The 27,535-nt window shown below is 37.7% G+C and overlaps 1 protein-coding gene across 3 annotated transcripts in view; it reads right to left on the bottom strand.

Moving 5' to 3' along the window:
- Positions 1-277: 277 nt before the first annotated feature.
- ZNHIT6 (zinc finger HIT-type containing 6) overlaps positions 278-27,535 on the bottom strand; it is a 35,104-nt gene continuing 7,846 nt past the window's right edge. For 2 of the 3 annotated variants that reach the window (XM_086901538.1, XM_086901539.1), the window contains exons 6-10: positions 24,284-24,352; positions 23,423-23,503; positions 22,840-22,920; positions 8,414-8,538; positions 278-4,271 (exon numbers count right to left, since the gene is read on the bottom strand). In XM_086901538.1, coding sequence (XP_086757664.1) covers positions 4,237-4,271; positions 8,414-8,538; positions 22,840-22,920; positions 23,423-23,503; positions 24,284-24,352 — 391 coding nt within the window. In that variant the 3' untranslated portion in view covers positions 278-4,236. Of the gene's footprint in view, positions 4,272-8,413; positions 8,539-19,425; positions 19,550-22,839; positions 22,921-23,422; positions 23,504-24,283; positions 24,353-27,535 lie in introns of all 3 variants that reach the window. The other variant, XR_015290353.1, reaches the window with a different exon arrangement.

The raw sequence follows: 27,535 nt of genomic DNA, 5'->3' as shown, positions 1-27,535 counted from the left end.
AGGACCATTGAGGGAAAGCAGCTCTCATAACAAAAGCATCACTAGAGCAAAGTCACTGTACTATTGGTCTCTGAGACCTGCTGGGGCACAGTGAGAACACACTTCTGTTAACAGATCACAGTAGAACAACTATCCCTCTTCTTACCTGGCTTTTTACATGTCATCTGTAACTTCCTTTTCAGTTTCAGTATTTGAGTTATTTTTGCTGCCATTTCTTGTCTTGCATACATGTGACTTATTTCCATTTCACCACAGATTTCCAGCAAATAAAACCATATGCACTACCATAGCAACATTTTAATACAAACACAGTGTAATCTTTGTTCACTGAAGTACACAGTTCATTTCTTTTTCTCTTATTAACAGAATCTGCATCTGCATACAGTTTAACCGAATGTCATAGCAACAACATAAACATCAATTCAAGATATTTTTTCCTTTGGAGGGGAGAAGAATAAATGTTTTCAGGAAAAGAGTGTGGGACTTCAAGGAGAATGAAATGTTTGTGACTAAACAGGGCCTGAAGTTACATCATCACAGCTGTATATTTACTCTTGGAAAGCCTGCTCTTGCACGGTGTTATACATTCTCAGCTCCTACAGATGTCAACAGAGAACAGCCGTATGTGGCAGGGCAAGGACTGAATCCCAGCTATGCTGATACACAACACGTAGCTATGACTTGCTATCAGCGCTCCCATGAACTTAGAAATCCATGTACTGCTTCAGACTGGAGTCCACGTTCTGCACAGAGCCTTCCTCTAACGCAGAGTAAAACTGCACTGTTGACTGGAGTAACAACTGGTCCAGCATGTCTCTAAGGACCAGTGCCAGCCACACATTCTGTGGCATGACCCTCTTTTCCTCTATGGATCAACAATTCCTAATGCCAAGATAAATGCAGCAAAACTTAGAATTCAAATGTGTTCATTCAAAACTGAGCTGTTACACTGACAGGCGGTACAATGCTGTTTACCCATGACAACTCAATCTTACCCCCAGGAAGCTACACAGAAAAGGAAAAGAACTGAATTCTCTCCCATGGCTGACTCACTCCTACCTCCCAGCTATTGCTGTGTGCTTAGCTATGCTCTATTTTTGTCCTTTAAGGTTTGTGAAAGGGATGACATCATTAAGCTTTTAATTTTTTTAAGTAGTGTGTTCATTCAAGACAAGAGCCTTTATTCTTTGTAAGCTGATAGTCCTCCAGCTCAAGCATGCTGAAAAGTCTAAACATTAAATGAAATGCTGTAATAACACTACACAGAAATAGCTTGCTCCTTCTGTGACAAATAGTTTATAGAGGAAATGTGTAAGCATAGCAGGCATAAAATCAAGCACTCAATGCAAGCTGGTGCTGAATGATGAAGATTAAAACAACATCACACAGTTCTCATTCACAGACATGATCTGTTCTGAAACAAGGCAGAGTCCTGTAGGGATCTGTGTAGAATATGACTGCAATAGTATGTTTTCAAAATGGACAGAACTGAAGCCTTCTAGGCAGCCTCAGCTCCTTATCTTAAATGTCTAGTTCTTGACCAGAAATTGAAAAATTCCAGAAGGTGCTTTTTGTCTTTTCACTTTATTACAAGATGCCTGTTACAGGTTAAGTCACTCAGAAAGAAATTAAGAACTTTCCTTAACTGCCTATGAAAGTGTTAAAAAAACATCTGCCTAGCACAACAGTGCATAAACTTTGATTAAATCAGTAACACCATTATTATGAAGAATTACTACTAATATGAAGAATTTTGATTTCTTATTATAAAGAAAAACTGAAAAAGTTTAGGAAAACTGAATAAAATATTTGAATTGCACTTTGGTTTGTATTTGATCAATCACCTCTGCTCAGACTAGTGTAACTAAAAATAGGTAAGTAGTAACCTAGGAATGAGTGGCAAATGCTACCTTTTACTCTCAGTTTTGACTGAACTCTGGGAGATTATTCGTAGCTTTGTCTGGGAAATTTCAGTTCAAGTAACCACCACAGGAATGCGCCTTAATTTTTTTAAGCCTTCTTTAAGGTAAATTTGAAGGATAGATTAAACAGCATCTTCATTAAAAAATAAATTGTGTTTTACTCACAAGGAAGCTTAAAATGGATTTATATGAGAAAACCCACCCCCCAGGCAAACCCTTTTGTACAATTAATGAAAACCCCCAAGAGCACAGGAAAGTAATGCAAATCACAAATCTGTGCTCCTCAAGACTAATCACACACACATACAGATCAACACTACTATTTGCAGCATTCTCATTTTTACTATGCTCTGAATCCAACAGAAATGCCATGCTTTTACTCCAGATGAAACATTTTCTGGCAAATGAACTGTGGCAGTTTTGCTATTTGCCTCTTTTATTGGTATTACTATGAATGAATTCAAGACTGATCTAAAGTAATTTGTGACTACCAAGTCAGTGTGCAGCAATCACTGATTAGGAAAAGCTTATTCACTTTCACTGAACTGAAAAAAATATGAAAGCAGCACCTATAGCTAGGAATCCTGATCCTTTAAAAAGGGTTAAAAAAACAAATGTTGAAACAAGAGGTGGGCAGAGGACCAACAATGACTAAGAAAGAAAATAGAGCACAGGTGGCTACTGCCAGGCAAGAAGAAAAACTTTCCTGTTTCACCAGAGGTTGCAAAACACACAAGAGAAAGGACACATGATACCACTGGGAGAAAAAGTAGTATGTGACCACAAAGGTCTGACGTTCTGGCCAAACTTCAGTAGTGAGCTATCACGGCAAACAACTTAACTCCAGTTTCTTTACAAGGGGAAAAAATAACCTTCTAAAACTTTGAACATCTCAAAAATCCCCTCCATGCAGCATGACTGGTGAGGACCCAGCAGCCTGGTGCCCTGAATTCCAGACTGAGAGTCCAGAAGCCAGAAGCCTAAACCCTCCCTGTATTGCTCCCACAGCCTCCTGTTCCCTCCAGAAGCTCCTTCACTGTCGTCTTTTGTGTTTCTACCTACAACATTGGCACTGGCAGAAGAACACTTATGACTGAAATACCACCTTCATGGTAATTCAGCACACACCCCAGGCCACCAACACACAAAGGTGCCTGTCTCAAGCAGGAGACAGAGCCTGGGAACTAAGGCAGCAGCAACCTCAGAGCGCTGTTTAGACTGATTATATCCTGAAGACTTTACAAATACTGGCTTGGCCAGACCCTTGCAAAAATTAAGACAGAGTCTGACACTGATTCCTGAGAATGCCCCGGTGCAGTGGGGAGAGGGTCTCACCTGGCTTGCACCACTTGTGACATTGCTGTTCTCATCCTCCAACAGACCCCACAGGCATAGGGGACTTGGATACAGGATAAGTTGTCTGTGAGCTAAGAATCTTTCCAGAAGTTAACAACTGTCAGCAGACAATACAGGATTCTTTTTTTTTCCTTTACGATTGATTTGATTTTAAGTAGATAAATTTAGCTGATATGCCAGTAAGTATTTACAATACCTAACTTCAGTAGGTACTAGGAATATGAGATGCATAACACAAGCATTCTTTAGAAGTCCAGTGTTATTTGCATTAGTGCCAGTCTATGCACCCATTTCTATGGATTTAAAAACCCATGCTAATTTAGAAGATCTGGAGAGAAGACTAAACACACTACAACATGCCATCCTGAAAACACAGTCTGACCTGTCCATTAACACACGAAACAAGATGCAACTAAGTAAGGAACAAAAAAAAAAGTATTGCATCAAGCACCCAAAATGTCACCAGGGAAGATCAAAAATAACATGAAACTATGTGGCAGCTCAGTTTTACACAGAAACACTGTAAAAGGAAATTGATCTAATGAAATAATTGTACTTTTCTTCCAGCAAATTTAAGCATTAAGACTCACACACATGTATAAATACAAATATGCAATCAGGTATTTAAACCCAAAAATTTGGCACTAAGCTGGTTAGGAAAAAAGGAAAAACAATGGTGCAATTAAAGACAGCAATGAAATGAGAGTATTTCTTTTTTCTGAAACCACAATTCCCCATCCTTTTATTTACATCCCTAAATATGCATTATTAAATCCAAAAATAGTCAAGCACTTTCAGAGTGCTACTTTTAGTAAAGGAAGCTCTAGGAACTTAGTTGTATTAAAAAAATTTAATTAAATAATAAAAAAAATAAAAGCTCATTCCATCCTCTTCTCTCAAAGAACTGTCATAAACTGTCCCGAACCTCCCCTTCTTCCACAGATGAAAGGGATGAGCTTTAACTGTCTGAGTTCTCTGCAGGCTCACTGCCATCTGAGGATATAGAACACAAAAACAAACAAGCAATTAGTTTCAGCAATGTTGTTTGCTCATCAAACAGAAGCAGTTTCGTATCTTCTTTTCCTTTTAATCACTCTCTTCTTTAGGATAGCTACTTCATAAGACATAACCAGTTTCATGACATAGGATAATGCCCTGGATAGGACCTCACTGTTGAAAGAAAGCAAGACAATGTTGAGAATTCCTTTTACCTTTTATATCTACATCTTTCAGTCAAGTAGGAAAGCAGAGTATTTATCCCCCACAAAACTAGATCTAGTGAGAATTTAAAATTATTCTTTTGTCTTGTTTTAAATGTTGTTTTCGGGGATGTGACAGATATATCACAACTGTAATGAATTACAAATAATTTACATTTTTCTTAGTATTTCATTTAAGATGTGGAACTACAGAGAAATTTGAAATGGAAAATTAAAATGATGTAGCTTTGTGCTTCTTCCACATGTTCCAGCAACCCAAAGATAATGAAAAGCTAAGTCCATAAGCTAATGCTGGTGAAGTTCAACATGGACAGTAACTTACACTTTAGGGCACAGCTATTGTGCTCTGCTGAGATCATGTAGTGAAAGTCTCATCTCTAAAACTGGTCTTCAGCCTCACACCCCACAGATCCTTCTTTAACAAGCACTGACCCTGGTCACCTTGTGCTGACGCCATCAAATGCCACTTGGTTGGTGACACTCTAGCAGCACAAAAATAAACTACAGCAAAGCAGGCCCATGATTCACACTCTGGTCTCATTGTTATTTTCAGTATTTGATCTATGAATTTAAAGACGTTTTTGAGCATTTAGTATCAGAGGTTTCATTAAGAGAATGTTACCAAAAGGAAGATGATGAGGTTTAGCTACTCTCTGGTCAAGATAAATTCTACAGCTGGCAAACATGGATAATACATAGGACACAGTGTGCACCTGCACAGTTTCCAAGGAATTTGTTCAAGAAAATAGAAGCATTTCACCCAGAAACATCAGAGGTCACATTTTGTCTATATTAAATCTAGTGTATAATCAATTAACATTTATATGCTAGATATGTACTGAGTAATGCACAAAGTAAGGCCCGTGAAAGCTTCTATAATCCCCTGCTATCTTCAGCCATGACTGACCTTGTATGCTGAAATCAGAGCACCTGTAGTTTTTGCTGTTAAGCAAGTCAAGCATCAAAATATCACATAAAAGAATGTGGCAAACTTCTGACTCACAGCAATGCTCAACAGACAGATTTTATTTCTGTTACAGTAAAATTTAAAAGGAAATACAGATTGTCTTCACTCAAAAAGAGCGTATTTGTATGGTGCTTGATAGCATTGCCTATAAATTAAGATTGCCCAGTCCTTCTCACTATAAAACTGTCTGCAGTTTACTTATAATGTAAAATTCAAACTCTACGTTTTTCAGTGGCGGTTTCCTTTCTCAATCTTTATTTTCCTTATGTAGTTGAAAGTTTCAGCCAAAATACTTCAACCATCTCTGAAAAGAACAGGAGAAATAGGCTTTATACTCATTAAATCCTAGCTGTTTCTCTTTGAAGGTCTCCAGCTCTAGCTATTACCCAGTCCTCGGGGGTTACTATTCAAATCTCAGGGAGAATGGTCATCTTTCCCCAGCAAGGGCCTGTTGCTGTGGCTATGAAAACTTGACTCTTCTTCCTGGGGAAGGGGGTAGATCTGAGATTGCTCAGGAAGGAAACAGTATTTTAGCAATTAAATTCCCTCAAGACTTTGCTTCTTGTTCTAGCCTGGATCCCTTGCAAACAGGGTCAGCTGGGCTATGGCTGCCTGAGTCCCCATGCTCAGCAGACACCCTGCCACATGTCCACTCATGAGTATGGCAGCTGTTTGCCTGGAATGCAAAGGGGCAGAGAGGAAAGGCAGCAGTGGTGGCAACAGGATCAGCAGGATGGATGGCTTGGGAGGAGCGGCCACCGATACAGAAAGCCATACATGGCAAAGAAACTGGACTGCAACAAACACAGAAGATGCTGAAGCAGAAAGGTCACTTCTTGGGAGACAGGAAGGGGCTAAAATACTTCTGTGATTACAACAGACTTTGCCCTGGACAGTCTGGAGGTTAACATAAGATTTACTCTTAGCAATTATCTGTGAATGCAACTGCTAAAGCAAACTGAAAACTGTTTTTTTCCTTCTATATTCTGTAAAGATGACATATGAAAGAAAAGCACAATGATTTTGACACACTAAAATGGTATTTTGTCTTCAGGCAGAGTAACAGCTACAAGAAAGAACTCCAGCTCTTATATTCATGTTGTGAACATGTTTTTCCTCAAAGAATCTAAAATTACGGCCACAGGCTTCTACTCGGAACAGAAAAAGTATCAAGAACACAGGTTCCCAACCTAGCTCAAGGCTGAAGTTGACTATTAGTATCTTAACCAAACAGATGACAGTAAGTTATGATAAAAGCTGTGAAAATCATGGTGTTTTTGCCATTAGCTGTAACTTTTGCTATGTCATACCCAAGACACCTTAAGAGGGAGCTATTAAATTCATTTTTATGGAATCTATAGAAACAGTTAAAACAAAAAAATCAATGGTTGTCAAAACCTGAAATGGCTGTTAGTCCCCGTCAGAACCCCTGCAGGGATGACTACTCATCAAATGATTCCTGCAGCAGAGGAAGGTTACTGTCCTCAAGACACACGCTTGCACTGCCCTGCGCCAGAGCTGTCAGCACTTTCCAGCTATTACTGGCTCTCTCTTCCCCTCCTCTTCTGCCTTTTACAGAGTCAGGTAGGTGGTGCAGCAGCATGACCTCAAAATACTGTTGTTCAATCAACACTTACTTGAATCTATACCCTTAAAAGGACAACCTCCCTATTAGCTGAGGAGACAATGACAACTCTATACAGATTAAGTACATGAGTCAATCAATTGTAATTCCCTCTTAAATCATAGGGGTGCAGCTGAGTACTGAAAAGCAAGGCTCCTAGACAAAGAAATAATGGATAAACTCAAAAGCTTCATGCACTGCAGTGTATGTATGTGCACTGCCAGGGTGCATATCACGGGGCCACTCAGATCTGAGCCCTACCTTATCCCCTGGCATGCTGTCTCACCCTCAGAAGCCCTTGCAGTGCATAGCACAAGGAATTTCTGCATGCTGTATCTTTGGGTGCAGATTGCTCTCACTTAGGGGATCACTCAGTGTAATCTAGCCAGAACAGCCAAGCTCCACGGAGGTCCGGTATCACTGGTACAATATTCTCAGTCCCATATTTCATCAGTCCAATTAGACACATACAGAGCCATGACTGAGCTGCTGCAGGAAAATAGTAATTGAAAATATATCTCAAAGCTTTTCTGCAAAAATCTTTTAAGAATTAGACTGGCCCATCACTGAAAATTATGGGATATGATAACTATGGTGACTACGTGGGGGACTAGGAGATGAGAACTCATTCCTTTTTTCAACAGCTGAAATATCTTTTAGCAATCTTTTAGCTTCAGAAACAGATGCTGGGACATGAAGCCTTTGTACTGGGGAGAGAAATGGAAATTAACTAAAAAACTAAAAGTAAATTTTTGTTAGATCTGGATTCTCTTCCAAATTAACTCCAAGATAAAAGTTTTCCATCAAGTAATTTTTAAAAGATAACACTGTTCTTTTACCCCACTCAAAAGTGACTTTGCCATTGTGATTTCTACCATCTCGTAACTCAGAATTATTTGCCCAATGTTAGAAGCTATGCTAGAAAATAATGGAGAACAATTCCTTTGCATGATTATCAGGTTTACTTAAAACTCATCTTCCCCAGACAGCCTGACTCTTGAGAAATAATCAACTCTGTTAAACTTCGCTATATATAAAAAAAAACCTAGCATAAGTCCGAATAAGTGTTTCACCTTAGTGACTAAAAATACATAAAACCCCCAGTAAATCACCAGTAAACAAAGTTAGAAAAAACATATCCAATACAGCTCATGGACGTATGCCATCAGCCAGCAGTTTTAAGACAAGATCTCTTTCTATAGCAATCTTTTAGCTTCAGAAGGAAATACAAGACATATTGCTCATTCCTTACAATATCCTTAACTACTGTTTATATAACTAAAATATCCAAGTATAACATAATAGGAAATAAATATATGCTCACCTTGGCCAAGAACCACCATGTCATTCTTCAGTGTTTTCAAGACCACAAATAATGTTGGATACTCAATTATTACTTTGCCTTTCAGATTGTCTAGAAGGCTTCTACTGGCATCCAGTTCATTGTACCTTAAAAATAACAGGAAGTTTACTTCGGATTTTAATATTAGCAAGGACATAATGTACATTTTCTGTGGGGGAAAAAAAAGTAAAAGGCTTCCTGGCATTTCATATAATTTTCAAGTGATACCATGTCCAGAAGAACTACCTTATAATTCAAATTACATATCCAGTCTTATTCTCCAACTACATAATTTTTTTAAACCTTCCTCATATTTAAGCATAAAGAACAAAAGGAGAATGAAAGTCAAATTTCTCTAAGGGTTGAAATGTTTTATTATGCCTTAATGAATACCTTTATCAAATCAGATAAGGACATAGGCTTATCAAAATTGATACATTTATCAAAATCTGATTCTAAATTAAAAATAACATTTAATATTTTACTTACGAGCTTTAACACTACAGGTTTAATTTACTTGGTTAGTAGTGTACCTTATTTACCACGTTTGCTTATGAATTATCAGTGAAGCCCTAGGAAGATGAAATAAAAAGCTTATCTTTACAGCTACTAAAGCATAGGTAAACTGGAGCACTTAGAGCTCTGCTTTGTAGGAGACATATCCTTGTTCCAATACAGAAGCAAATAATTTCTAGAAGATGGTACAATATCTACCATGCCAGAGCAAATATCTGCTCACAGCACTTCTCTAGTGAGAAGTTCCCTGCCGAAATCCCCACATACTTGTGTGTTCCAGAGGCACAAGACTGGGATGTGCAGTCCCTTCCCATGAAAGGGCTCCTCTTCACCCCAGAGAGTGAAAACAGGTACATAAGAAATGATACCACAGTAATCTGTGTAAAAGTAAACTGAGCATCCTCTCCACAAGTACTCTCTCAAACTGTAATGTTCTCTCACAGCTCTTTAACTAGAAACCTGGGCATGGGATTTTGTGGAAAGGAAGGGGTATAAAAAGGCTTCTGAAAGGGGGACGTTGCTGCTTTCACTTGCTGTAACTGAGACATCCAAAGGATGCTCTGATATTATTACTCTGCAATCTGAGTTATGCAATTCTTTCTGTAAGCAGCATTATTGAATTGTCACTAAGGTGTTGTATCAGCTAAGGGCAAACAAAGTTCAAAACCAAAATATACTGTATACAAAATATACATGGAGTATTTACCACAGCTGCTCTACCTCCTCTGATCATTAACATATTATACAGTTGTGTTTTCTTTTGCCAAAACCAACATGGGATAGGTGAAGGAAATTATATACTTTATGATTTACAATAATGTGTGATTAAAAGCAGTACACTGGGAGTCAGCACACAAGACGAATATTGGAGGTAAACCAGGAATTGAATCCCTGGGATTTAAGGGAAACTTAGTTTGAGCAAAAATTCTCTCATATTCAACTTCAAATCATCATGAAAATATTTGGTTTCATGTTTCTCTCAAGCCAAAGTAATTACAGCCTCTTCTTACTGAAACCCTTTAAAAGGGATAACAGTATATTACATGTCTTACAGAATGAATGCATTCATAAATTGTGGATTAACACACATGAACAGAAACATATTTACTACTTTATTTACAGTACTCTAAATGCAAAGTATGGCAATACCTTTCCTTTGGCAAGGACCTCAACACATTCCTTTCTGGTTAAGCAAACATTTACCACCAAGAGGCTAAAGTAATTCACATGCCACAATACACTTTCCATTATCTCATATTTTAGACAAAACATCTTTAGCGTCCAGCTTGGCATAAGATAAAACATTTGAACTTAAAACTACTTTATGATAGTAAATTACTGAAGTGTTAGATCACTGAGTCACAGCTTTATCATTTTTTTTGTTGAAGTAAATTTTATTGGTTGACAGTGACAGGAAAAAGCATCTAAATTTTTAGTCCATAATATGGGCTGTAAACTTCAGGAAGAATGTAACAAAAGACCTTATTGCTTGTCTTATTTAAACTTGTCTGTTACTGTATATATTATCCAAAAGACCTCAGTCTACCACATTTTCTACTTCATACACAAGTGAGGTTTTCTGCTAATCCACCTGTCAGGCTCTCCCTTGACTGGACATGCTTAAAAGATCTCAAAAGAAAACTTTTATCTGTCACATCAGTTCTGAAGTCTACTTAAGAACAGCTCTTGAGCAAGACTGATTTTTCAGGTTATCTCAGAAAGACCAGGTCATGATAAAAATCTTCCCAATTTCATCCCAGAACTAGAACAAAGACATACACAGTCAGATGGTCAGAGGGTGAACAATAGAGACCTAGGAGCAAAAGATGACTGCCCTGCTGGGGCAATCAATCAGAAGCTTATGCACACACACACACTTCTGATTTTTACTTATGAAAAGGCTAGGCCTGTTTGGAGAAATATTAAATTAAATGGCATTTCTTTTTACAAGTCTTGTAACTTCCTGTAGTGATTATTCAACAGGATGAGCTAAGGATAGAGAGTAACACTGGGACAGTCGCCCTTCCGTGTATGTGCAGCAAACTGGTCTCACCACAAGACAGAACAGGGAGAACATCACAATCAGGTATTACCAGATATTCTTTTATCACCAGTTTTACCCGCTAGTTTTGTATCACTGGGATTGCACAGCCTGCATGAGAAGAACCCATAAGGAGCTGTAACCTTTTCAAACCCCTCCTTCACTGTGCACTTCAACTGACAACCTACTGAAATGAAGAACAACCACGGTAAGTCTGTCCTTTCACCTGGACTCTCTCATGCTCCAGGACCACCTGCAGGAACCAACTTAACTGAGGCTGTCATCCTAAATGAGCTCCTTCAGCCCTTCATTCCAGGATGGATTTGAGATAAGTTGGGCTCCAAACTAACTGACCATGCCAACAAAACCATTCCCTAAACACCCATCTTCACATCCTTCTTTTAAACCCTCCCTCTGCTTTCTCTTTTCTCCCACTGTCCCCTTCATATGGCTTCCTGATCCCAGTATTCAGCAGGACTTCTCTTTGCATGTTCCCTCTCCATCTTCTCTCCTCCCTGTTTTCTCTTTCCCTTCCTTATGTTCGCTCAGCCTTCCTGAACACCACCCACCATAAAATAATATACTTTCCTGATTATTTTCTTGCCCCAAGTAAAGCTTTATGCCCATGTTGCAAAGCAATAAATAGGCCTGAATTTTTTCTTAATAAGAAATGACTCCATTTATAAGGACCACAAAGAGATGATCTTAGCAGACAACCGCTTTTGATTTTAGCTGGAATGAAATAACAATAACTGCTTTTTGAAGAACCAAAATTAAGTAAAATTTGCCTGCTAGCAGGCAGTTTAAAAGCCTACAAAAATTGTGACAATTGAGAAAATTTAGCAAGATTCAGCAATCCCACATCAGTTCCCATATAAACTGTTATATTTGCTCTATGAACAGTTGTTACCTTTCACAAAATACTGAAATTTATGTGGCTCTGCACTTCTGATAGCATCTGTGAGTTTCTGCAAAGGCTAGTTTCACTATCTATAGTTATTCCACCACCTTCCAGGAATTCAACAATTCAGACTCCTAATCTGTCTCCCACAGGCAGGAATGCCACATTAGGTCACAGCATCACAACAAGTTCCCCTCAAATGGAGCCTGTGGCTATCATCGCAATGGCGTAACTTGTCTCCATGAATTCAGACAGCAGGAAATTCCCTGCTGATCAGGTTTTCCTGAATGTCATCTACAGGAACTTTTTATTATTTAATAATAATAATAAAAAAATCTGCAATCTGGAATTGAAGATAAATTGTAGCCATGTTATTTCTTTAGTTTGGTCTTCTAGTCACTGAGAACAAAAAAGTTTTAGCCATCTAAGTAATTGTAAATATTACCAAAATGTGAATTTGTGTAATGACATTTATGATTTCCCTGTGAGAGTGATCAACTAAACTGTTTGCACATATTTTACACAAAAGATGACTTTTCTTCCTAGAACTGAGTGGAAACATTGAGGTATTTACTTGGCATAACTCAGATACATCATGCTATCTATTTTGGACTTAGTCCTAAAAATCCACAACCAAGCTTATGCTAACATATGGGAAGAAAAAAGGATTTTTTTGCACCAGACCAAAGAGGGTAGCATTTCCTAGGTATCTGTGTATGCCTAGAAGGGGCAAAGACTGGGTACAGCATTTAAAGTCTCTCCCAAGCACTCACTCTGAAGTGCTGCAGTACAGCAAAGATAATAACTAACAGATGGACTTTCATTCCTAAGTGGTGAATAACCTCTTCGTGTGGTTATGATTTGGTGAACATGGAAGTAGGGAAATGCTCTCTTGAATTAGGTATGAAAGGCAGAAAGCAAATACAATGCATTGAAACAATGCACAGTATTTATATTTAACTCTGTCACCAGAATTCTGACATTCTAAAAAACCTAAACCAGTGAATTTGATTAGTCCAGATACATGACAAAATTAGAAAACTCAATGAGCAAAACAGCAGAGATCTTAGGAACAAACAAAAAAACCCCCAAGACTTGCCATAACACTTCCTTTATAACTAACTCTTATCAACAGCAAAACAATATGAAGGAATACTCTGCCTGAACACTTTTTTAAGGAAAGAGAATAGGAACCTAGTTCAAGTTGATATTTTAATGTAAAAAAATTATATACTACAGTCTACAGAAGTATTTAAAAGCTTCTAGCTCCTCCTTCCACTATTGGTTATGTTTCTTCTGCTGTTCTAAGACCTCCATAATTTGCCTCAACAGATGTTCATTAACCTCTCCTCCGTACAACTGATACCTGCATAATTTAATCAATACCAGTACAGACCAGATGCCTGGCCAAACCCTTTTCAAGTCAAATCCTTATCGTAAGTACAGCTACCATCAAAAATTTGCTGCTTCTGGGGGGGGGAAAAAAAGAAAATAAAAAAAGAAAGAAAATTAGGACAAGCAACCTTTTCTTATCAACCATTTGGACCACAAGTCCTGCTGGGAATCAACTAAAAAAGTACAGGAAGAAAAACTGCCAGCATAGCAGGAGAGCATCTTGGACATCATCACCATCTCCTAACTACACCTACATTCACAGGGTACATAAAGGCACAGCCAATTAATGAGAAAACTATGAAGCTGTTCCTTTTCCTTGTCATATTTCAGCCATAGTTCATCTCCAAACAATGACCATGTTAAGATAACAATCTTAAGCTGTAACAATCGAAGGTCTCCCCTCTTTCATGGGCTGTAAGAGGCTTTGCCACTAGAGAAATTTAAGAACTGTTGAAAAGTCAAGTATAAAACAGGGAAAAGAAAAACTGAACTCACAACCCCCCTCTTACAAGAAACATATTTCAGGGAGTTTAAACACCCTGGAAGAAAAAAAAGTAATAGCCAGGTGAAGATAGCAGGAACAACTGTCACCTAAATTATTTGACACAATAGATGTCAAAAAAACCTCATTGGTTTGTTCACTTCTACCCTAGAAAATATATGAGACAGTTAATGGAAAGGAGAGAGAAGTAAAGTAAGAGTACAAGTACCATAGAAGCACAAAGGCTGTCCTTGTTTAAGCCTCTTGAGAATGAGGCAATTGCACAAAGGAAAGAAGCACAGTAGAAGCTGTTTAATGGCAGTAATAGAAAAATATATCAATTGATGTCAAAACCCATAAAGCAGATAAGGCAATTGCTTCAACAATTTAGTGGATTGAGCTTTAAGAGTGATGTGGTTAAAGGATTCGGGATCACAATAATGAACTAAAGATTAACTGAAGTACAGAACATTCTGCATCTTTTAGTTATAAAACAAAGTACAACAAAACAAAAGGAAAATGTGAAACTAGCAAATGTCAGTTTCTTGCATTTGGCAGAATTCGGTGCAAAGAATACAGAAATAAAGTGATACTGAATTTCAAGAATGCAAATACTTTCCCCATCTCATAAGACATAATGAAAAAAAAGAACAAAAATCCAGCAGCAAGTAAAGATGTTATAATTCAAGTGCATCACAGCAATCGTTCTTTACACACACATGGGAATTTACTTACTTTGTGAGCCAGGCAGCTTCACAAACTGCTTAAAAGCTCAAGGTTTACAACTCTTCAAATATTATACAGCTGACATATTAAAAAAATGTAAACCACAATCATGTACGGCCACTATATGACTTAGATAAACAAAACAGCCTGAGTTAATGCTAGCCAGAAGACAATGTAAATATGGAATTTCACAAGGGAAAAGCTCTGATTAATAAGACAGTGAGCTGGCTACTGCAGATGAATGCCTTAAGTTTCAAAAATGGAAAAGGTATCAGTGGCATATTTAGTACGAGTAAAAGCTGTGCATGGTTCCCCAAAAATGCAGAGAAGTCAAAATATGAGACCTGTACCACTAATACAATACTGGCATGGTCACAGGGAAAAAGCCAATGTAGAAAATCTACTTTAATGACAGCACACTGATACACAGCCTCATGAAACCTAACTATAAATAATTTTAGAGGTGTAAGTTGTACCAAGGAGTATCAAAGGATGCAATGAAAAACACTTAATACATCAAGTTCAGAAAACTAATACATCAGATTTCATTTTACAAATTAATGTAAGCAAGCAGTACACTGCTAAAATAAACAAATATAAAACTGATGAGAAATTAGTCACTGTAAATTGGCAGTATTTTTGTGATTATCCTTGGGTTAATCTAATGAACCTCCACTTCAGGAAGAATTGATCCTTCTCTAATTTTGAATCTCTGAATAGCAAGCACTAACTTCCAAATTTAGCTCATATAAACAGAGTCTAAATACCTTTAACACTCTGTATTGAATAGCAGAAACATATTCACAAATTTTATACTTATTTTCACGGGAATCCAAGTACCATAAACATTCCATTAAGGTAAAAGGTTACCAATGCTTTACAATGAAAATGAAAAGCTATGATGTAAAGAAAACAAATTATTCTCTTGGGATATAAGCAGGAAAGTCAATTCCCTACTTGGCAACGTTGAAACAATCAGCCATAGCTCACTTAGGTCAAAAGAGAGAAAACAAAAGAGGGATTCCCTTTTGGCAGGATCAGGAGGAAATAACAGGTTTTCTCCTTCCTGACAAGAACATGAAAAGTTGTCTTCTCTGTCTCTTTAAAAATACTCATGGCTATGCTGCCATGTTTTCACCTAGCTGCAGATTCCAAATTCAGCCTATCACTTCAAGTGTCCAGGGCAGTCTGTATCTTTGCTTCTAGAAGCCTTTACAGCCTTTCCATGCTCCTGAAATGAAGGAACTATGCTAACTTTAAGTGAGCATCTCATTGTTTTCTTCTTCCAAGAAACCAGCAGCAAATCATTTTTTTCCTTCAGAAAAATATTTTAACAGCAACCCACAGAGTTGAATTAAGCCGCACAATAGATCTCACAACTCTTATTCTATACTGGAATAGGACAAAGAGTTTGAGTGTCACTTTGGCTCTACAGCTCATTTTCACCAGCTCTTCTCAGCCAAAGGGCTACAGATTATTCAACAGGGTTTTTCCCATTATAGTATTTTCTTGAATTTCATAGCCTGTTTTCCTACCTTCAAATCTGCCTTACATGTGTATGCTACACAGCAGATTAACTTCCATGGAAACTTTTTCCATACTATACATATGTTACATAGGTACATACATATAGGGGAGTTCCCTCTGTTCCCCAGTAGAAATGGCAGACTGGAGCAAACTGCAAGATTTGTTCTTGAAACAGTCTTTTCTAGCTGCACATTCTAAGAGAGGACATGAAATTTGCTTGTGCAGGTGCTGGATGGGCTGTTCCCATGCTTTAAACCCAGACGTAATAAGGAAAGAAGATACTGTATACAGCTTTTCTGGTTTAGGATTTGGGGTCTGCCTACCTGCTTTGCAAGAATGAAGTGTCTGAGTGTCTTCAGATCTGCTCGTGGTGCTTATAGAACACCACTACATGACTGGACAGGTCAAACTACTGGCTGAAGCCAACTGTAACATTTCGATTGTTCTCTCATCCTCCAGCTCCTTACTTACATATTGCTCCTCTGCAAGTTGTCTGGATTTAACTTACTGCACTATAGACAGCAGAATTTTGGAGTGGAGGTTATGATTTCAAATGAATCTTTGTGCAATAAATGTCTCAGTCAGCAACTCTCTAGCTGGGACACTCTAGAAACCCTAAAGCAATACCATTAATTATAAAACAGTTCATCCAAAAGAATTCAGCATGGATTACAAAACACTGGATTGTTACTTTAAAAAAGAACAGGCGTCTACTGGTTCATAAAGGAATCCCTTTCAAGAAAAAAATGATTGCACAAGATAGTAAGATGGACAAAGTCTGGGTTTTTTTTGAAATCATCCCAAAAATCTTTTGAAAGGTCAAATAATTGTAGTCATCCATCACAAACATTCAGTTATGCATGCTACAGATTCTGACCATACACACTTACTATACTCAGCAATGAGTAGCTTTTTGCTTTCCATCTCTGTTGTGTAACAGAGGATTTCAATGAAGAATGTAAGTAGCTAGGAAAGAAAGTGACTGCTTTTTACAGTAAAAGCTGTGTAACCTGGCATCTGCTGCTTTGCATTGCTTTTGTCAGCAGAGAAACTGATGTTCAGATGAAGAAGGAACATGTGAAAAATGACACTGTAATGGCTGAAGTAACAAACTAGGAAGCCTGAAATGACCTGCAGGAAAACGTAAGGAAGTACTCAGTCAGAAAAGCAAGAAGTTTTAATTTAAAAAACCCCACAAACCAAAATCCAACTCTCTGGGAAAAAAAACCAGCAGAAAGTATTAATACACAGGAGTGCTGTGTTTTAAGAAACAAACTACAGACCAAATTCTATTTCCCCTTGAGCAGCACGAAGTCACCAGTGCCTGACTAGAGTTGTGCAGTTAAGAATGACTATTGTAAGCTGGCTCCCTGCTTTTGTAAAGCTGGCAGAGCTGCTTTTGTGCCAGCTGCTGCAAGCTACAGAGTAATGAATTCTACTGTCAATCTTCTGGAATAGGTTAAAGCCAGCTTGGGGTCTGTTCCAGCTCATGCCAAGGCCAGCAGTTCAGCCAAGGATTTGTATCCTTAATTCCTGTCTCATGCATATTGTCTACAACACAAATGTGAAAAGAAATTGCTTCCTAAGTAAGACTAGAGAATCATAAACAAAGCACACCACTTTTCAACGTTTGCAGAAAATGCAAAGAAGGAAATAATGCTTGAAACGTGCTAATTCTAGCACACTTGCTTTGCAAGATCAAGTAGAATTTTTGAAGACAGGTCATAATAGAATGATAAAAAGAATTGATCTATGCACCACATAAACAGCAGTGACTTTTTAAAGAAATTGTCTTATGTGTGAAAAGCAGAAAGCAAAGATTATAAATTCTCTTGGTTTTACATGAAGTTATTCACAAATGATAATGCAGGAAGAAGTTCCCAAGGAAGAGAGCATGAAAAACTAAGGAAAACATTAACAGATCAATACCTGAGGCTACCTTCAATGTATTTCAATAACAGGGTTTTAAAAATAATCTTGAAGTAACTGACAAAACAAGTATTTAACAGATATTTTTAAAGATAAGGAAATAAATAATCTAAATGCTACATTAAAAATGTGTTTCCATTATATTTCTAGTACTTTTTGAATTCCAGGATAATTTTCCAAAAGTCTGTTGGTTTATTTGCACATACTAAGACAAAAAGCTTCACCTTCCTAAACCTATTACTGTGACCACTACAACCTACTGATGTGATCTAACCCATAGTTATTTAAAAACAATAGACTACAAAAGAAAATTCTCTTTGAGCACAGAGTTAAGTCATCCAAGGAAATAACTCAAATTTCTGCCAGCTGATCTTGAGACAGGGAAGTGATCCAGAATTACTAACATCATCCAGCCTTCTGGAAAGCAACTGAATTAAATCAGTTAAAGCAAAAGAAATGTTCACCACCATAAAAAAATGGCATTTAGTAGAGGAGAACCTCTGATACTTGTTTAGCAGATTTTCTTCCCTGTGGTCCACAAGAATTAAGTGACAAACATGCCATTATTCTCATGTGCCCCAGCCAGTGCCACCACAGACAGTTAAGAAGCCCCCTGATGTTGGAAATGGCACAAAAATCCTTTTTGTATTTTTTGCTTTCTGAGTAATTGAAGCATGAACTACACCAGTACTACTGATACAGAAAACAATTCCACAACTGATTCTGTATCCATCCCTCTATGATGTGGCAGTTTTACAACAGGAAAGTGATTTTGGGAAGGGCTGGCTGCTGTCTTGGTTTAGGTTTCTTGTTACACAAAGCCTGATAAGGCTATTCTCAGGATAATGAGAAGGTGTATTTCCCAAACCACACTGTGTAATTTGGCTGTTGCACCTTTCCTTTCCTTACTGGAAAAACCAATACTCTTATCATATGAAATCACTTTGAAGGCATCCCAAATAAAGGTCTGAAGACAGTCATGACATTAATTTATCCTGAAGAAAGAAAATACTACTTTATGAAAGAATGTAGACTATAAAAATCATCCAAGAGGCAGAAATTAAACCTTTCTTGGAATAGTTACAGCTGAAGAGAGAATGGACACCAATACTGACTAAATTGCGTAACATGTGATCAAAGCAAGCAGTACCAAATGGAAAACTATTCTGACCCATTCAAATGCAGATTTTTTCCAAATTTCCCTTAAAACCAAAAGGTTTTAAGCAAAAAAGAGAGTTATGTAATGCTTATTTTTTGAAACCCTCCTTTGCAAGATTCCTCATAAAGCAAGTGTAGCAAATGAGAAGATTAACCAAGTGTAACTAAGAGTTATAGGGCATGAGATGACAGGTAAAGCTGAGAAGACATGAGGAGAAATGATGCTTTAAGTTACCCAAATTAACTGTGGAGTGCTACCAGTTCATACTGAAAACAATCCTTACAAGTTGGTTTTAGAGAAGACAGAAATAAGAACTTACCATGAAGTTCTCTAGAACTGTCACCACTGATGGTAAAAGATACATAGCAAGAAAGCAAGTACAGTGTTTGGCAGCTATCCATTATATCTGCACACCAGTGGCTTTCTTAAGTTCTACAGAACTCCTGTGAGAAAGCAGAAATCAGTACTTCATGGCTAATTTATATTTCTGGAGAAAGGAAAAAAATAAAACCCCAAAAATTTAAAGCATTCTACAAAGAACCTTCAAACTAAAAGGACGATTTGCTGTGAAACACAGAAAACAACCAAAACTAAACCACAGACTCCTGTTTCATAAACAGTTGCAGGAAATACTTCCGTAACACACTTATCTTAAAACTAAAAGACTAACATTTTATAATCCTGCTTAGATACTTCCTGAAACACCACTGCACTTCCTCAATAATACAAAATTTTAAGTGTGAAAAGGATTTTTTTCCAAAAAGTTCTGCTAAGTCTAAAACCAGCATCTGACATATATTTACAACTTTTCTATAATCTAGTGCTTGTGGAGAAGAAATTTTTCTGGTGAGCACAGAAGTTGCAGATAACAAAACATTAATGTAGACTTATGTGTATGAGTAGCCTACACCAATCCTACTCCTTCAGTCTGCCCACAAAGTGATGGAAGAGCATTTTGCCATACAGGAATATGCAGCATAAAATCACGCAGAATGAGGAGGCACAGGATGAGAAATTACACTGAGCTGACAGCAGCACTCAAGGCTACACAAACCAGCAGTTAACACTTCCCACTGTTAAAGAAACCTAGATAAAGAAAGGTGAGGGAGCTCTGTCTCCACTCAGTTTTTGATCCACAGGAAGACCACTAAGCAGCAAGCTGGTCATGTTTGGATCACAAATACTTCCACTGCAATTCCAGGTATTGATCCATAGAGTACAAACAATACTCTCTGATTAATATAGGGACGAGGAACCAAAAGGAGAAGAAACTGACACAAATTCTCTCTTACTTAACTGCAATGCAACTACAGTAAAAATCTGAATTCCCTCACAGAGGCTTTGTCACAACTGTGCTGAGAGCGCTCGCTGGCACAGACACAGCTTATGTTGACAGAAGTGACTTTATGCTGACATAGCAGTCCCGTCATTTCAAACAAACTTTGTTCTTTCCTTTCAGAGGAGGCATTTTTTTTCAGTATGCTGTTTCCTTGACCTGTCAGTACTGCCCCAGTTGGGCCTGCTCCACCAACTTATATGAAAAGATTCACATAATTTCTAAGTGAGGAACTGCAATTCTTAAGTCAAAATACGCTTCTATTTTAACTTTCTGATTTTCCTATACTTTAAACTTAACATTCACTAAGTGAGATAAATACCAGTTACTCCAACCTCATTATCAACCAACATAGGCTGATTCTAGGAATACAGAGAAGTCTCAGACTTCATAATATTTAGGTTAATTTAATTTAATGAACAAGAATTCCCGCTCAAACCTGTGACATAAGGAAAAGCTATAGATATTTCAGAAGAGGCAAATGGTTAAGTAACAAAAAAAACCCTAATGAGCACAAGAGATAGTCAACTTCTATATTAAACTGGTTTATTTCCCAAACCTCCTACACAGCTGTTAGAAAAGTTTTCCTTCTTTCTTAAAAAAGGAAATATGGAAGACTACTGCTTATACTGTCAAGATCTTTTCAACTCCTCACACCACCCCATCAGCAAGTAGGCTGGAAGGCACAAGAAGCTGGGAGAAGACACAGCAAGGACAGCTGATCCCAACAGGCCAAAGGGATATTCCACACCACACCTGGCCAACATTACAGGCAAATTAAATTAAATTAAAAACAAAGCTGGCTGGGGGCAACTGCTTAGGAACTGGCTGGACACTGGTCAGTGGATGGTAAGCAATTTCACTGGGCATCAGTTGTTTTGTATATTCAAATTCTTTTATCATTCTCATCCTTTCCTTTTTTGTCCTATTAAACTGTCTTTATCGCAACACAATAATTCTAATTTTCTCTTTCTGAATCATTCCCCATCCCCCTGGGATGTTGTGGGGTGCTGTGTGAGTGCCTGAACTGTGTTTAGCTGCCTGCTAGGTTAGAACGTGACAGCAGGGACCTCCTCAGACCCCAAGGCCTTTAATATGATCAAGAGGAGTCTTGCCATAAGATCCAATACCTCTTTCAGTACTCTGGGATGAAACCCACTAGGCTCCTTGGACTTCTGAATATTCAGCTGAAACAGCTGGCCCCTTACAACTTCAGTGTTCACAAATGAGAACTCACTATTCCCACACTTATAAAACTCAGACACAGAGTACTAGGCAGTCCATGGTGTTTCATGTTTCCCCCCTGCATATATGAACCAGGGCTCTGTATCTCCAAATTCATGCAAAAACAACAGGTTTCTAGCTGGCAATTCTGATGGCAAATGTTACAACCATATTTCAAATAATGATTGCGAAGGGGAAAAAAAATCCATCAAAATCATTAAGAGTTTGCACTTGAATTTGAACTGAAAAGTACATTACACATTTTTTAGTATTACTGTGAAAAAAACTCAGCATAAACTGGAACCTAAGTTAGAGCTAAAATTCTTACAACATACCCTTATTCCCTCCGTATAAATAATGTATCATATTTTAGGGAAGCATATCATTTTCATTTGTTACATTTGAAGATGAGAATGTACTTTCAGACGCTTAACTAGGAATCACTGGTGAACCACAGTAAGTTATGATACTAAGCTGATACATATCCTTTTCAGTAACAATGTGACAACAGGGTGGAGTGTTGGGAATGGTATTTATACTAGCAAAAAATATTTCTTTAAAGTTTAATTTTGAAGTTCAAGATTACTGTCTGTTCTGAAAACAAAGAAAACAATTCTGCACAAGTCTGAATTTTGAAGACATAAAAGCCCACACCCAGGAATACAGTAACATGAAGAGTGATGAGCAAGTAACTTTGAGAAAAATGTGTAATTTCAAATGCAGTGAACTGGACTGTGATAAAAATACAATTTTTGCTTATTTAAAAAGATAACTCTTGAGTATCATCTTGACTATCACTTCAACTCCCTCTGGAAGGTTAACATATCCACAGAGAAACCTCCAGAAAGAAATGGATGTATGAATTTCTGAGGGTCACTATAGTTATTTAGCATTTTAAGACAAACCTGTATTCTGTTACATTGGCAGGGACTGCTGCTGAAGCAGCTTAGGTACAGGCATACTCAGTAATTGCACTGAAATGTCAATGCTGACATATTAAAAGAAAAAGAATTAGCAATTTTGCCAAATAATTTTTAAAACCATTTGTAATTACTCACTGGCTTTATCCATGAGATTATGTAATCTCCAATTGTAATATTAAGGACTAAGAAATGTGTCAGATCTTCTTACTGTTTTTAATTAGTAGGCACATAAACTGAAGAAGCACCTTACCTGATAGAATTTCGGCTCCTGTTTTCTATTTTCATTAAAATTCGTACATCTGATAGAGGAGATGCTGTATAGATTTTTAATCTGAAAAAAAAAGCAGTGAAGATGCAGAAATTATGTAAAATTACTTTTCTTCCCGTCATTCATAAGAAATGGCTATCTTATGTATGTTAAGAGCCAAAATAATGTATATTTTCATTAAAACAATAATTTGTCACATAATCAGGTGTTTTCTATAAATGAGGGTTGTAATTATTAGCATGTTTTTCTAATTATTCTGAAGGTTTACTCTTGCGTCCATTGAGGTTAATTATGATTACATTTTCCAGAATTACAGTTGCTTTATTTGGTCTGCGTGCCGTGAGTCAGTTTCTTAATTTTTTGCTGGTTTAAATTTGGTGGCTGTACCCCAGGGTTAGTTGGTTGGTGAATGTTAGGATGGTTTTCAACACAGGAATTAAGGATGTACTTTTACTGGGAACTCAGCTCTGCAAGCTGGTACTGTAGCTAATGTAAGCCATGTATTCAGAACCATTCCCTTTTATTAGCGCATTAGATCAACGAGGAAGGAAAGTTCAGTACACACCTTTGACAAACTACAGGATCTGACTCCACTGGATCAATGTATGGCTTGAGGATATCAGCAAGTGTTTTATCATCAGGCACCCTTTCAGCAAAGATAAAAATCAAGCATGTGAGACATCGTTCATCATGTACACAAATTTCTACTGTGAGTCACCTGAAGGAAGCTGTAGATTAGCATGCTACAGTGGCACAGCTGAGTAGTTTATGGGAGGATCATAAACGTGCATCAATACTGCACAGATATCAGCAGCTTTATCTCAATTTCAGCACTGGATTTCACAGGCACTTTTAAGGAGTAAACATGCATATCTCTAGTTTCTAACCCTGCAAAAGAAACAAGCTGCTCCAGCAGTCCTAGAAGCAGACAAGGACATACTTCTCATCTCCCTTCAGGCTAGGAAAAAAGGAGAAGCATTTGTCAATTACAGCTTATTTTTTTGTCTTTTCAAAATGTGTTTGTGGACTTTCCTACAAAGCAAACAATGCAATCACTTCACCCTGTATGAAGGTTAGCTTCAGAGTGCAGGTGAGGAGGGGTGGCAAATCGTGCTGAACATCTGCTCCATGAGAAGAGAGTATGTCACGTGCAGGGTTACTACTATGATGAATATACAAACTCTCTATTTACATAGAGAAAAGGACTAACAAACATTAAGCCTGACTTGGAAAGCCTGCTAGCTTTCAGAGAGAAAAGGACTATACAATTGTTTTTTAGACTGAAATGCCCTTTTATTTAAGACTAAAATTAATACCTAAGTTTACCCTGTTACAAGAACTCGGTAAGAACTGATCCAAGTATTTTGCAATTCAACTTCAACAGATTAATTTAAACTTTATAAAAATAGTTTTTAAAGTTCTGTACCCTTTTAAAGTGTATTCAGCATGACAGTGAGGAAATATGAGCTTCAAATGCCAGTAGAACTTGTTCTCCCTGGAAACAAAAAGAAATGCATATTCTTAGTCTTAGTAGGTAACAACTACCACTTTTCTATGATAAAGCTTGGTAACCTACAGCACAGGTGCAGAAGAAAAGACATGGTTAAGATTTTGAATGGCTTCAAAGAGTAACAGGGACATGCAGAGAAGCTGAGATGTCCTTTGAAAGATGTAGCACTCCCACATCCTGCTAAATTTCAAGTTCTCATGGGATGAAAATCTGTTACTTACAAATACAGTATCATCAATTAACTGATCAAAAGTATTTCACATTTTAAAAGTAAGTATATTCCTGCTGCCCTTTAATTTCAGAAGAGGAAACTGCTTTTTGGCATATACACCAGGACAGATTACCAAACCTCTGCAACAATAATAGCCTGAGTCCCAGCTGAGGCCGGGTCCTACAGAACACAGGGGACTCAACTTTTTCCAGCTATGATGGCCTCAATAGAAAATGTGTCATGGCCAGGGAAGGAAGTTGCCTTCTGGCATAACACGGATAAGAGAAGTTAGAAAGAACAAACATTTTACAGAAAGATCGTAAAATTTCTGGTAGGGACAAAGTGATGTCACATTCCTTTCTTCTTTATGTTAGTTGTTATTTTTAAGACCTACCTTCTCTTTCCAGCTAGCATAAGTAATACCTGAGAACAGAAGCTACTGAGAACAGCATCATCTTAGCCTGTACTTCTAGAGAATACTTTGCTAGATTGGGCAGTCTCTACTTGCATTTTTGCTTATTTGCAGAAAATATGCAGAAACATTTCTAAAGGAATTCCCTAAGAGAAAGCACAGCCTAAAAGGTAGGTTCCTGGCCTTTTGCTCTGGTTCAGAAATTCACACTCATGACAAACAGCAAAGATTTAGAAATCAGAGCTCAAACATCTGTGAAGCACAGGGACATCTAATGGTGTTTTTTTTTTAACTACTTTTATAAACATTATTTCAAACCAAAGAATTACTGCATCCAGGATAATCACCCTCAGTTATCCAAAGATTCTGGTTTACAATAAAAAGTAAACACAGTGTTGTTCCAACATGTTTAATTTGTTTATCAGGCAAATGAAATATTATCCAGCATGTTCTAGCTGGTTGCAGAGAGGAGTGTATGTGCATCCACTAGCGAAATAGTAAACTTAGCTGCTAAGATCAATTAACTGTGATATCAATTTTTAAATGTAAGCACTTTTTATAAAGTGAGCTTATCAAATAAATAATTCCTTTACCTAGTTGTTCCTAGGAGAAAAGTGAGCTTTACAATTGAACTATTATTTTCTGGAGTGTAAATAAAATCAGATTTACCAAAAAAAAGAGCAAGCAGGAACCCCCAGCTCCAAGAAAGTAATAATTAGAATAAAATAAATGAAGCCCAGGGTTCCCAAAGCAATGTGTGCCTCAGCAGAGTTGTGCAGCATGCCTTGTGGTTCCTCCCTTCTCTCTGCTCCTGTGCTTGTTAAAGTGGAGAATGAGAATGCCTTGAAAGGTGGAATTAGAGAACATCAGGTCTGGAAAAGGTAAGATTGTCTGACCACAAATGAAGGAAAACACAGAAAACATATAGCATATATATAACCAGAAGCTGGCAAAGTATTTGGGCCCATGAATTTTATGCTATTTTGCATATTGGTATGACAGTCTTAAATTACCAAACTGCAAAATGTTTTGAAATACCTTAAAACCATTGAGTGGAATTTTGGGAGTTTTTTGCAAGGTAAGTAAAACAAGGTTTTTCTTGTCTTGACAGCTGAAGGGAGCACTAATGCTACCATACACACAGAACAAACTGGAATTTCAATAGGGTTATGTAACCAGTTCAGTTCCCTTGCGATTAACAAGCTTGTGATTCCTCTCAGTCATCTTAATATCTGCCATTTAACATGGAATGGTGTTGTTTCAAAGCACTTTCCCAGGGAGACTACTAAAAGTTAGTAAGCTTTAGACACAGAAATAGGGTCACCACCATTAGCTGAAGGAAACATGATGGACACATTTATTAAAATATTTATAAGGACTGTTCAGAAGAGGATTTTGCTCTGTGTTATTAACCAACATGAGGCTTGCTAGCAAGTTTTCATTTAACTCACCATCTTCCACAATTTTTTCAAACAGGCCATGTTTATCTATTCTAAATGACCAACCCTTTCTGTGACACTTTGATCTTTAAATCACGACAGCCAAAGCATGAGAGAGACAAACCATGACAGCTCACAGAAACATGCACGTGGCCCCAAGAACTGTCTCTAACACAGGCACTTGAAAAAGAAATGCTCTGACAAGAACTTTTAGGTATCTTCTACCTGTTGCTAGGAACACTCGTCATGTCTGTACAAATGGCTGTCACACAGCACATCCTCATTTCACATGCAAGACTGATTCCCTGTGGGCTCACTGAGGCAGACTCAGTTCATCACTGCAGCTGTAAAATCAGCTTAAGAGGATTCTTCTCAGACTTTTGCCGTCCCTCCCCCATCCAGGCACAATCTAGTCTATGGAATAGTGCACAGGAAGTGCTGTGCATCAGGGAAGTTGAAGGTAAAAAGTGCATTTTTCATCAAAAAGTTCCACTTTGAAAAAACAGAAATGTTGATGTTTTTTTCTCAGCAAACTAATACCATAATACTAATACTGGCAATTAATGACTTCATCTCTCTTTAAAGTACTCTTGCCTGGAAGTAAATGGCAAGCAGAAAGAAGCAAGGTAGTTTAAGAACAGGAGAGAAGCAGGCAGGAAAAAAAGAAGCTTGTAACAGAAATAGCCTCATACTCTTCGCTGTACAATGAAGTACTGAAGAACAACTTGCTCGGTGCCTGTTATTGAAGTGAAGCTTCCCTCACCATCACTGATGTGTGCCCAGAGAACTTGATGCCAACTGTAGATGCTATCAAAGTAGCTTCGCAACAAGTTCTGATCAAAGTTAGATATCCTGGCTCCAGATCTCACTGACTTCATTTTCCATTATGGCTCACTGGGGTAGTGTTTCCTTCAAACACAACCAACATGTAGCATGTTCATTTTCGAAATGAAAATGCCTAATTGAATAAGTCATCTGCATTTGAGTAACAGCTCACTCCATGAAGCATTTCATGCCACTCTGCTGCCATGGAATGCCCCTCCAACAGTGCCTTGGTTTTTTGGATACCAAGGCACTGATTATAAAACTACCAAACAGCAGAGATC

The sequence above is a fragment of the Cyanistes caeruleus genome, chromosome 9 (genome assembly GCF_971803275.1).
Source record: "Cyanistes caeruleus chromosome 9, bCyaCae1.hap1.1, whole genome shotgun sequence".
Classification (NCBI taxonomy): domain Eukaryota; kingdom Metazoa; phylum Chordata; class Aves; order Passeriformes; family Paridae; genus Cyanistes; species Cyanistes caeruleus.
The sequence above is the reverse complement of the archived record's forward strand: the minus strand, read 5'-3'. Positions and strand labels throughout refer to the sequence as shown.